A 13,227-nucleotide genomic window follows, 5' to 3' on the forward strand; every position below is an offset into this window, starting at 1 on the left:
CTCTCTCTCTCTCTCTCTCTCTCTCTCTCTCTCTCTCTCTCTCTCTCATATTCATGCATTTATTTATTTAAGACAGGGTCCCACTTTGTTGCCTAGGCTGGAGTGCAGCGGTCTGACTGTGGTTCGCTGCAGCCTCAACCCCCAAGGCTCAAGCGATCCCTCCCACCTCAGCCTGCCAAGTAGCTGGGACTACTGCCACAACCCAGCTAGTTTTTCTTTCTTTCTTTTTTTTTTTTTTTTTTTGTAGAGACAAGGTCTAGCTATGTTGCCTAGGCTGGTCTTGAGCTCCTGATCTCCAGTGATCCTCCCATCTCGGCCTCCTAAAGTGCTGGGATTACAGGCATGAGCCATCGTGCCCGGCTCAAATGGCTATCTTTTAAAAGGCCAGGCACACTATGTCCAATCTTCCCAGGACTTCTCTATGCTGCTTAGTTATGCCCTATTCATAAATTATTGGCACCACAGAATTTGTGAATTGTAAGCAAATATATGACATTTTTGTGTACTGAAGCCTTATTAAATCAAGGATAGGAGTGAAAGATCCAGGGTTTTGTCCTATATTTTATAATTCTCAAACTTTTAAAAATAAATGTTTATTAACAAGATAGCAAATTACTGACATATTTTCAAGCCATATAAGTGCTATGAACTGAATATTTGTATCCCCCCAAAATTTCTATGTTGAAATTCTAATCCCCAAGGTGTAGTATGAGGAAGTGGGGCTTTTGGGAAGTGATTAGGTCACGAGGGTAGAGCTCTCGTGAATGGGATTAGTGCCCTTTTAAAAGAGGCCCAAGAGAGCTCTCTTGTCCCTTCCATGATGTCAGGTTACAGTGAAAAGACAGCTCATCTATGAAGCAGGAAGCAAGCCCTCACCAGACACTGAATCTGCTGGGGCCTTGATCTTGGATTTCCCAACCTCCAGAACTGTGAGAAGTAAGTTTCTGTTGTTTATAAACCACCTCAGTTTATGATATTGTGTTACAGCAGCCCACACAGACTACGACAATGAGTCTTCATTCCTAGCCCCTGAGCCTGCATTGTACATCTGGGAGCTTGAGAAGGTGTGTTCTACAGTCAGTGACAACAAGCCTTATTCTGACCACTGGGTACCAGATATGGGAGGTCAAAGTGGGCAGGGCTCAGTTCAAGCCCATCGGTACCCACGAAAACTGAAAAACAAAGGCTCCATCTACTCATGTTGGGTCAAGGCTGCCATTTATACTCAGGGGTTGTCATGGCATTAAGCTCAACTCAGAAAACAGCTCAATGGGGGAAATAGTAGCAGGTGGAGTAACACAAATGAAAGATTAGGTCGCTGTAATTCATAGTTTGTTTTGGCCTCTTCTCCTGGAAGCTGTACCTTTTACCTAAAAGTATGATTTCCAAAAATACACAGCACAGTAATCTATAATAAAATTCTGCACCTCTTCTTTTTATTGTTTTAGAGACAGCGTCTCACTCTGTCACCCAGGCTGGAGTGCACTGGTACAATCATAGTTCACTGTAACCTTGAACTCCTGGATTGAAGCAATCCTCCTGCCTCAGCCTCCCGAGTAACTGGGACTACAGGTGCACACCACCGTGCCTGGTTATTTTGTTAATTTTTGTTTTTTGAAGAGATGGGGGTTTCACTATGTTGCCCAGGCTGGTCTTGAACTCCTGGCCTCAAGCAAGCAATCCTCCCACCTCAGCCTCCTGCATCGCTGAGATTATAGGCGTGAACCACCATACCTGGCCCCAATTCTGCACCTCTTGAGGCTCGACAAAAATATCAATGACTATTAAACCTATCCAAAAGAGTAAGGATTGTATTAAACTATGGATATCATAGAGTGTCTTTGGGAATCTTCTCTAAAGAGTCCCTCAATTATTTTTCCCTTAGTTTCTTTGTTCACATACAGACTATTCAGTTCATTTTATTCTGCTATTTCTGACAATTTTACACTGCATAGTTTACGTAACAGTAGGCAACCTAAATATAATCCTTCATATGAATGCATCTTATACCTGCTAGATATCTCATTCATTTGTTAATGAACTGATGAAGACTAATCATTGATGTCTCTGCTAATGCATTAACAATGTAATTTTAAAAGAAATTAATTATACATACATTTCACAGTCAGAATCTTAGAGCTGTGAGAGGTTTGTCCACTGGCTCCAAACCAAGGCCATACTCCTCTATAGATTCTGCTGCTTTTGCTCCCTTTCAGAAGGTTAAGGAAGTACAGTCTCCTGCTGAGCAGTTCATCTAAGATTTGGCCAGATGTTAGAAATGAGGATGGGAATGAACTGCTAGTACATGGGATTAGACCAGGCAATCCAGGGATCTGCACACTCTGCCCCAGTCCAGAGCCTCTCCTACCCTCAAGGTCACTGAGGGAAATGAGTGTCCAAAAACCAATGGCACAGAGGAAGCTGCATAGCATTTTGCTGTTAGCTGGTGCGTAGTTCCCAAACCCCAACACACAGGGCCCTGGTTAACAACGGAGCCATCTAGGGATCCCCTTCCCTTGAGCTGATCAGGCCTATTGGCTTCAGTTCAAAGTAGGTCATAAGGCCATGGTTCCTGCACTGTTTTTTTGTTTTTTTGTTTTTGCTGCTGTTGTTGTTATTGTTGTTGTTTTCCCCCTCATCTCCAACATCTAAACCTGAGTTTGGTCTCCTATCCTTATGATAAGTGCCAGTGCCAGGGCAATGGACCTGGAACCAGAGAGAGAGAGAGACAGGCAAAAGAGAGTAGTTTCCCCAGTGCCTGCTGCCCAGCCTGGCTGAGGGTGGGGCTGTGGGCTACAGAACAAGTTAGGGGGCTGAGATCCAGGGTCTGGGCCTTCTCCTGCTGATCATTCACCAGGAGCTTTTGCCTTGGCTGCTTCAGTCATGGGGAAGGGAAGCAGCCAGGACACTGCCGGTGATCTGCAGGGTTTCTACCAACAGCCCTGCTGCTCTTGATTGATCCTCCCTTAGCCTTATCACCATCAGCCATCTGCCTCCCTACTGCAGAAAGTCTGTGAAATACTAGGCCTGTTTCCCCACTGAGAGCTACTGTTACTGATGGCAGTGTGCACTGGGGCAGAAAGAAGGTTGACAGTCACGATGCTGCCTGTGCTGTCCCGCTCCCCAGCAGCTCTGCCCTGAGGAGGACCTGGAGGACTCAGAAGATGGCTCTCCACCTTGAGTGCACACAGCCAGCCCCTGGGAACCTTCTTCCTGTGAGCCTGGGGACAGGCTCAGGTGTGTGTAAAAGTTCCCCAGGTGATTCAGATGTGCAATTGAGTTTGAGAACCAGTGATCTAGCTTAGTGCTCCAAATGTGGTCCTGAGAACTTGTTAGAGGCACCAATCTTTAGCCTCACTGACGACCTGCTAGTGCTCTGGGTGTGGGACCCAGCCCTCTGGTTCCACAAGCCCTTCTAGGGGCTGATGGATGCTCAACTTTGAGACCATTGCTGTAGACTAACACTGCTCAAACCTTAAAGAGCACACAAATCCCCTGGGGCTGTTACTGAAATGCAGATTCTGATTCAGTGGGACTGGGGCAGAGCCTGAGATGTCACATTTCTGATAAGCTCTCAGGTGACGCCAGCAGATCACAGATCACATTTTCAGTGGCAAGGGAGCACAGAGACATACCTTTAGAAATAAGGAACAAAGGGGAGGGGGTCTGAATAGCCAAAGCAGATTTCATGGAGTCCTCAGGCCCTCACTTAGAAATTAACACTGACTTTTACACCCAGCTTCAACAAACTAATTGGGGTCTTACGTGGTTTGATGGCCAGGTCACAGGTGATGAAAGATGGCCTGTTAGAGAGCTGGCCTGGGTAAGAGGGGCTGGTCCCAGAGGTAGGTATGCTGATGGTGCAGGTGAAAGGGCAGCAAACACACTCCACAAGCACAAAGGCCGGCCTGAAGCCTTACTGTTTTTTAGTGCCAGGCACTATTGCTATTTGTGTTGATGCTGAGCCAATAACAAAATTAAATGATTGTCATGTTCAGGTTAGGACAAGAAAGTATGAAACACATTTTAGAAAAATTGCATAAAAAGGTTGAACACAAAAAATGACTGCAGTGCTTCTAAAGGGATAAGCACCATTTTTGTGGATGTGAAACAGCTTATTCCTCCCAAATGTGAATTTTTTAACATCTTCAAACTGAACTCCATTCTGTACACTGCTTAGTGCCTGTTTTCATGTCTAAGCCATGTCATGTTTGTGCTTTTATTGGATTTTAAGAAAATAAGGGATTTGATTTGAAAAAAAAAGGGGACTGGGGCAGAGTGTGGAGATTCCTGGATTGCCTGGTCTAATCCCATGTACTAGCAGTTCATTCCCATCCTCATTTCTAACATCTGGCCAAATCTTAGATGAACTGCTCAGCAGGAGACTGTACTTCCTTAACCTTCTGAAAGGGAGCAAAAGCAGCAGAATCTATAGAGGAGTATGGCCTTGGTTTGGAGCCCGTGGACCAGATGACTGATAAAAACCATTTGCAAAGAGAAGTAACTTTTGGTGTGAAATTGGTTGTTTCTAATGTTCTGCTTATATTTCTCAGTGAATTAGAATCAAATTGTGTTAAATAATGGGGTCATATTTTACACAAATTCATTTTGAATGAAACAGCAATAATAGTTTAATCTTTAAGATATATTTAAAGCAAAGACTATATAGAAATACACTTGAAATCTCTCACCTGTCTTGTCATTTGCCAAACACAATCAATAAACTGCAGAAATATAGGAGATCGGTCAGCATCAGCATGGTTGTCATTACCATGGCCCACTCGCTGAAAAGAAACAGAAGGTTAAACGTTTCAACCTGTTATGGTCCTCTTGAAAGTCACTGTAAGCTGTCCAGTGGTAAGAATCATGTTTCATCGGGCCTAATAGAATTCCCAGCATGTAACAGGCACTCAAAAATGTCTATCAAATCGAAATGACTTCCATTACTTTTAGAAAACAAAATTTCAGTTTACAATATTTTTACATGTTGATTGTTTTATAATTTCTCTTTAATATAGTTCATATCAAGAAAGTATAAGCAACTAGCTAGCAAACTTCAGTTAAAATGGTAGGGTCAAGACCAGCCACCACACTAAGTGTACAGTGTCAACGTAGGATGCCAATTAGCAGTTCATAAAGTACATTATGAATGCCATTTTCTCTACAAGTATAAAAACATTTTTTCCATTTTTCAGAAATGTCAGGAAGTCTGAGAATCAAAATAATTAATGGTTAACAATCTACAACTTTTAAGCAATTCTTCATGACTCAGAGAACCCCAAGAACTCCATCTTGAAATGGTAAAGGTAGGGTCCTTGCTTAAGGCAGTCCAGCATTGTATTTCATATCTTTTGATACTTTATAAGATATCAATAGATTAACACCAAAAGGTAAAAGATAGTATTCTCAAATACATAAATAGGATTGCCAAAACACTGAAAATGCCACAGGCAAAAAGATAGCTGAAGGGTGAGGATTCTAAGAGAAGCTTCAAATAATTTGACTATGAGCAAAAGGATGTGGGGGAAAAAACTCATTAAGAAAATACAAAGCAATCACATAGAAAGAGCAAAAATACTCTATGAAATTGCCACCTGGAAAGACACAAAAACAAAGAAATGACCATATCAATATTAACATCTCAGAGTAATAGTGTATTGCCTTCTTTATAAAAAAAAAATTAATTGTGGTGAAATACACATGACATATAATTTATCATTTGAACCATTATTTTTATGTTTTAGAGACAGGGGCTCGCTCTATCACCCAGGCTGGAGTGCAGTGACACGAGCATAGCCTGCTGCAGCCTCTAACTCCTGGGCTCAAGTGATTCTCCCACCTCAGCCTCCAGAGTGGCTGGGACTATAGGTGTGAGCCACCATGCCCAGCTAATTATTTTGTAGAGATGGGGTCTCACTATACTGCCCAGGCTGGTCTTTAACTCCTGACCTCAAGAGACCCTCCCACCTCAGCCTCCCAAAGTGCTGGGAATTACAAGCATGAGCCACTGCATCCAATCTCATCTTAACCATTTTTAAGTGTCCAGTTCAGTGGCATCAAGCACACTCATGTTATTATACAACCATCACCATTTCTAGAACTTGTTAATCTTTCCAATAGAAACTCTATACCCATTAATCACTAACTCCCCATTCCCCACCTCCTAGCCCCTGGCAATGACCATTCTACTTTCTGTCTCTATGAACTTGATTATTCTAGGTTCTTCATATAAGTGGAAACATAAATACTTGTCCTTTGTGGCTGGCTTATTTTGCTGAGCATGTTTTCAAGGTTCATCCATGTTACAGCACATGTCAGAATTTCCTTTTTTAAGACTAACATTGCACTGTATAATCATGTGCCACATAACGACGTTTCAGTCAATGACGACTGCATATCCAATGGTGGTCCCATAAGGTTACAATACCATATTTTTACTGTACCTTTTCTATGTTTAGATACAGAAATACTTACCACAGTATTACAGTTGCCTATGGTATTCAGTATAGTCACATGCCATACAGGGTTGCAGCCTAGGAGTAATAGGTTGTATGTACCATATAGCCTAGATGTTAGCAAGTTTTCCATCTAAGTTTCTGTAAGGTATACTCGATCATGTCCACACAATTACAAAATCACCTCATGATGCATTTCTCAGAATGTATCCTCCTCATCACACACCGCATGGCTGTATAGATAGACCACATTTTGTTTATCCATTCATCTGCTGATGGACACTGGGGTTGCTTCCACCTTCGGGCTATTGTGAATAAAGCTACCATGGACACCAATGTACAAGTGTCTGTTTGGGCTCCTGCTTTCCCTTCTTTGGGGTATATACCCATCAGCGGAATTGTCAGATCATGTGGTAGTTCCACGTTTAATTTTTTGAGGATTCACCATACTGTTCTCCATAGTAGCTCCATGCATTGCCCCGCTATAAAATCACTTGTAGGACCTGCTGTTCAGTATTGAAGGCACCTAGGGAACTGTTTTACACTGACAGTTCACAATTTAGGATTCATTCTTTCAACAGATAGCCATGGAACTCCTATGGCCCATGCAAGGCATCATGCCTGGCCCTTGGAATGTCAAACACTGTCGTGGTGTCTGGTAGAGGCCAGGTCCTTGGCTAGGCACCTAGGAGACTAAAGCAAATGAGACACTGTACTTGTGCTTGATGAATAATTCATTTGTGGTCTAGTCAAGGGACAAAGATGTATAAATGACAAGGGCAATAAAGTGTTCCAAGGGCTTCCAAGTATGTAGTGGGTATGGTGGGAGCACAAGGGAATGAGTGAACCATCCTAGGATGGGGTAGGGGAAGGAACAGGGAGGGACAGTCATGCGAGTCATAGTCACGAAGGACATTTCATTTGAGATAAACCTTGAAGGACAGGGAGATGCCTGCTTCCCGGGTAGCCAGGAATTGATAACCAGTGGGAATGTGGTGGGGGACACTAAGAAAGCCACAAGTAGCTGAGGCTTAGATGCGGCAAGGGAAAGAAGATGAGAGATGAGGCTGGAGATATAGCTAGGGCCAGATCACCAAGGGCTTTGAGTACACACTGAGGAGTTTGCTCATAATCCTGTGTGCTACAGGAAAGTGCTGAGGGACTCACACTGGGGAGTGGCAGCATCTGATCTGTTGTTTGGAATGCTCCATCTGGCTCCAGTGGGGGCGACGGATCAGACAGAGCTAGGTTGCAGAAAGGCTGCTGCTATTGTTGGGATGTTTGTCCTCTTAAACCTCATGTTGAAATTTGATCCCCAATGTTGGAGGTGGAGCCTAATGGGAGGTGTTGGGTCATGGGGGTAGATCCCTCATAAATAAATTAATCCCTCCTTGGGTGGGGGAGTGTATGAGTGAGTTCTCTATTAGTTCCCGAGAGAGGTGGTTGTTACAAAGAGCCTGGCACCCTCTCCCCTCTCTCTTGCTTCCTTTCTCACCATGTGATCTCTACACACTGGCTCCCCTTTACCTTCCACCATGAGTGGAAGCAGCCTGAGGCCCTTACCAGAAGCAGATGCCGGCACCATGCTTCTTGTACAGCCTGCAGAACCGTGAGCCAAATAAATTTCTTTTCTCTCTAAATTACCCAGCCTCAAGTATTTCTTTGTAAAAACACAAACAGACTAGGACAGCCACTTATGAGACTGCCTAAGGGGGTTGATAAGGCCTAAGTTTCGGGAGCAGCAGGGGCAATGGAGATGAGATCACAGATATGCTATCCATGTATTCAAAGTTGTGGGACTGGCTGAGATCACTAACAGGTTAACCATAAAGAGAAGAAAAATGATCCAAGTACTCATCCCTGGGACACCCCAACATTAAGAGGTTGGGAAGATGAGGGAAGACCTGAAAGTTGGAGGAAATTCAAAAGGTCATAGAAACCTGGAAGTCTAATGAAGAAAGTGTTTGGAAGAAAGGAAAAATCAACAGCATTGAATGCTCAGGCCAAATAAAACAAGTGATGACTGTGACAAGACCAGGTTGGGGGGGGTGGGCATTGTGAGAAGGAATCCTGGCTGAAGTGCTTTCAAGACAGTCTGGAAGGAGAGAAATAGTGACAGACAACAGTTTTGAGGAGATTGTTGTAAAGAAGAGCAGAAAATCAGGGTGACACCTGAGGAGGGCTGTGGGGTCAAGAGGGTTTTCTTTTGTAGGATATAACAGAATGTCTCTACACCAAACTGTTTGGGGAGGAAGGTAGAAGGTAGCGGCCTCTGAGTCTTCTGAGATGGCCCAATACAAACATCTGGAAAGATTCCACACACTCTCTCTTCCTTACCGAGACCAGCTTTTGCTGAGGGGAGAAGAAACAAAGGAGTTGGTGATGTTGTTTAAAACTTCCCTGGCACTTAGCATGGGCCAAGCACTGCCCTAAACGTTTTGACACATATAAACTCATTTCTCCCACAAAACGCCCCATTTCAGAGAGGAGGGAATGAAGGCAAGAGAGGGGAAGGAAAATGTCCAGGGATCTGCCAGTAGCTCCCAAAGGGCATGCAGCTCAGAGACTGCGGACTTGCCCCTTCTCTCTGGGAGGTCCTCTTGCAGGGGCTCCACCCCAGGAGTGCAGGGACAGCTGGAAGCTTGGCATACTCACACCAAAGCCAATGAAATCCTTGCACTACCCATCCTCCTGCTTTCCATAGCAAGTCTAATGGGAACTTCAGGAGTATTCCCATTCAATGCACAGTTCAGACAGATCCCCAACAGCTCAATGGCTTGGACAGACCAGAAGTAGCTGCCAGTTTGACTAAAACACAAATGACAGCCCAAGAATGCCCTACTGGATGACCTCACAATTTCACTCCTAGGTATATAACCCCCTAGGTTGAAAGCAAGTTGTTATAGGCCGAATTGTGATCCCCAAAATTGAGGCCTGAACATTCAGTAGCTCAGGAATGTGTCCATATTTGGAGACAGGGCCTTTAAAGAGGTGATTAAGTTCAAATGAGGGCATTAAAGTGGGTCCTACCCCAATCTCACTGGTATCCTTATGAAATGAGGACATTTGGCCACACAGAGACACAGCAGGAGTGTCCAGTAGCTCCCAAAGGGAAGAAAGACCTTGTGAAGAGGTAGCCAGAGGGTGGCCATATGCGAGGAAAGAAGGGAGACCTCAAGAGAAATCAATCCTGCTGGGACCTTGATTTTGGACTTCCAGTCTCTGGAATTATGAGAAAATTAATTCCTGTTGTTTCAACCATGGAGTCTGTGGTAGCTTGTTATGGCAAAAAACTTATATGCTAACATTCACGGCAGTATTCTTCATAATAGCAAAGGTGGGAACAACCCAAGCATCCATCAACAGATGAACAGATAAACAAAATGTATATACACACAAGGGAATACTATTCAGCTATAAAAAACAATGAAAATTTGCTGTTTGTCACAACATGGCTGAAGCTTGAAAATATTATGCTTAGTGAAATAACTCAGTCATGGGAGCACACCGTATGATTCCACTTATATAAAGTACCTAGAAAAGGTGAATATATATGAAGACAGAAATATTAGTGGTTGTCAGGGGCTGGGGTAAGTGAGGAATGACTGTTTAATGTATACAGCATTTCCTTTGAGGTGAAGAGTATGGTTTTTTGTTTTTGTTTTTTGTTTTGTTTTGTTTTTTTGAGACGGAGTTTTGCTCTATTGCCCGGGCTGAAGTGCAGTGGCACGATCTCAGCTCACTACACCCTCTGCCTCCCAGGTTCAAGCAATTATCCTGCCTCAGCCTCCTGAGTAGCTGGGACTACAGGCATCCGCCAACACGTCCAGCTAATTTTTGTATTTTTAGTAGAGATGGGGTTTCACCATCTCTACCAAAGAGATGGCTAGGCTGGTCTCGAACTCCCAACCTCAGGCGATCTGCCTGCCTGGGCCTCCCAAAGAGCTGGGATTACAGGCGTGAGCCACTGCGCCTGGCCAGAGTATGTTTTGAAACTAGAGGTGATGGTTACATAACATTGCGAATCTACTAAAGGACACCGAATTGAGCATTTTAAATGGTTAATTCTACATTATATGAATTTTACCTCAATTTTTAAAAAAGGCATAAGTACACTAAGATAAAAATGCCTTACCAGGAACATACAATGCTTGAGGTCCATGTATTTTATCATGGCAATTCAGGTCTGATATGATACAGAAGAGAAAGCCTGCACGTGTGTGTGTGTGTGCGCGCGCACTTATTTGTGTCACACATGATGTTTACATCCATGATACAGCAAAATAGTCCAGCATAAACCTCACTGTCTCAACTTACCAGTGCAAACCTGTGTCCAAAGCTTATCCACTCCTTTTCTACGAGAGTTTCAAATCCTTTAATGGTCCTGTAGTAACTGTCCAACATTAGCATAGCCAGAGATGTGAGCTGGGCTGTTCGGTCCCAACCATCGCTGCAATGCACCACCACAGATGTTTTCCCGGATTCTATTTTATCAGCAATTCTTACTGCCCCAGCAAGCAGCATCTTCAGAAAAAAAGGCACATTAGATCAGGCTACATTGAATTTCAATTAAATGTAAAACAATGTAAAATAATTCTGGGGAGAGCTTTGGAAGTTCTGGTCAATAATCCAAACAAGAATGGCATGCAATCAGCTGAGAATCACTAGGAAACATTAGCATCACATTAAAAAAAAAAAAGAAGAAGAAAGAAAAAATCTTATACTGGAGAAAAACTACAGGAGTAAATATGGTTCCTTATTAAAGGGCCACAAAGTTCTTTAAAAGCCTGACCTAAGGCAAGCATTTTCCCCTTTTCACGATGTCACAAAAGTCCTCCACAAAGATCCCAGTCTGATGCTGCCCACGGAAACTATTTAATAAGAAAGTTCATGCACACAAGCAAGAGGCACTTATTTGCAATGTTGAAAAACCACTTGGAGATATACGTATTTATGGCACAGGCACAAAGAAGTCTTAACTGGAAAGCATATAAAGTACTGGATCTCTTTACCCTTATATATTCCAGCCAATGTGTCCCATCCACATTGGAGAGCCACCGTGTCTCATCGATTGAAGGGTACACAATCTCTTTTAATTTGCGTAGTGACTCTCGCATGACATGAATGTTGTGGATCTCCAAGAACACAAGTTCTGCGTTTGGGTAAGCACTTTCACTTTCATATCCTCCACCCTTTGTCTATGAAAAACAAAAGAGATACATCACATTATCTGGAATTAACTTTTCTATTCTTTCTAGTGCTATGAGATACAGACCACTAAAGCAGCAACAAACTCATTTGTAAATAAACCTCCTATATCCTTATATGAGTTTCCTAGGGCTGCTGGGAAAAGAACCACAAACTCAGTGGCTTAAAACAACAGAATTTTATTCTCTCCTAGTTCTGGAGGCTGGAAGTCTGAATTCAAGGGATTGGCAGTGCCATGCTTCCTCCGAACACTCTAGGGGAGGATCCTTCCTTGGCTCTCCTGGGTTCCAATAGCCCCGGGTGTTCCTGGCTTATACACACATCATTCTAATCTCTGCCTCCATTTCCACCTGACCTTCTCTCCTTGGTCGGTGTCTATCTCTCCTCCTCTTCTTCTAAGGACACAGTCATTTGGCTTAACCCCACCCCCCAATTCAATATGACCACATCCTAACTTAATTACACTTGCAAAGACCCTATTGTGAAATACAGCCACATTTATGGGTACTTGGAATTAGGACTGCAACATATCTCTGATCTAACACTGGGATGTGCTTAAGGAACTGAAAAGGACCTCACATAGCTGAGACATGGACCTGGGGGATGTGGCGAGACAGGAAGGAAAGGACCAGTGGGTGGAGGGTTTTGGAGACCCTGTTCAGGAACCTGGATATCACTGCCTTGCGGCTCTGAGGGATGTGCACAGAGCTGTCCACTGAGAAAATCACTCTGTACAACATGGTGACTACAGTCAATAACAATGTAGTGTATATTTGAAAATTGCTGAGAGAGTAGATTTTAAGTATTCTCACCACAAAAAAATGGTGTGTTAATTAGCTTGATTTAGCCATTCCACAATGTGTACATATATCAAAATACCACGTTGTACACCATAAATATATACAATTCATTTATCAATTGAAATAGTAACAATTTTTTTTTTTTTTTTTAAAGATCACTCTGGTCATAATGTGGAGATGAGATTGCAGGGTGTGAGGCAGAAGTCCAATTTCAAGGCTCCTGCTGTAGGTGAGGTAAGAGATGATGGGTCGTCCAAGAACTAGAAAAGGGGAGCATACTTCCTAATTCATTCCATGAGGCTAGCAGTATCCTGATACCAAACTAGACAAAGACATCATAAGAAGAGAAAACCACAGATTAACATCCCTTATGACAATACATGCAAATATCCTCAACAAAATACTAGCAAACCCAATCCAAGAGTATATGAAGGGGACTGATTACATACCATGAACAGGTGGGATTTACCCCAGGAATGTAAGGAGGTTTTATTAGCTTTCTAGGGGTGCTATCACAAACTGGGGGACTTAAAACAACATAAAATTTTTTCTCTCACAGTTCTGGAGGCTGAAAGTCCGAGATCAGGGTGCTGGCAGAGTTGGTTCCTTTAGGAAGGTATAGGAAAGAATCTGTTCCATGTCGCTCTCTTAGCTTCTGGTGGTTGCTGGAAGTCCTTGGCACTCCTCAGCGTCTAGCTGCATCGTTTAAATATCTGCCTCTATTGCCACATAACCATCTTCCTTCTGTGTGTGCCTGTGTCTCT

General features: G+C 43.2%; 1 protein-coding gene across 2 annotated transcripts in view; it reads right to left on the bottom strand.

The window, feature by feature from the left end:
• MTMR1 (myotubularin related protein 1) overlaps positions 1-13,227 on the bottom strand; it is a 74,466-nt gene that overhangs the window by 16,347 nt on the left and 44,892 nt on the right. For both annotated transcript variants that reach the window (XM_023202176.2, XM_023202177.2), the window contains exons 11-13: positions 11,468-11,653; positions 10,773-10,979; positions 4,692-4,784 (exon numbers count right to left, since the gene is read on the bottom strand). In XM_023202176.2, coding sequence (XP_023057944.1) covers positions 4,692-4,784; positions 10,773-10,979; positions 11,468-11,653 — 486 coding nt within the window. The remainder of the gene's footprint in view (positions 1-4,691; positions 4,785-10,772; positions 10,980-11,467; positions 11,654-13,227) is intronic.

Source organism: Piliocolobus tephrosceles, chromosome 12, assembly GCF_002776525.5.
Source record: "Piliocolobus tephrosceles isolate RC106 chromosome 12, ASM277652v3, whole genome shotgun sequence".
Classification (NCBI taxonomy): domain Eukaryota; kingdom Metazoa; phylum Chordata; class Mammalia; order Primates; family Cercopithecidae; genus Piliocolobus; species Piliocolobus tephrosceles.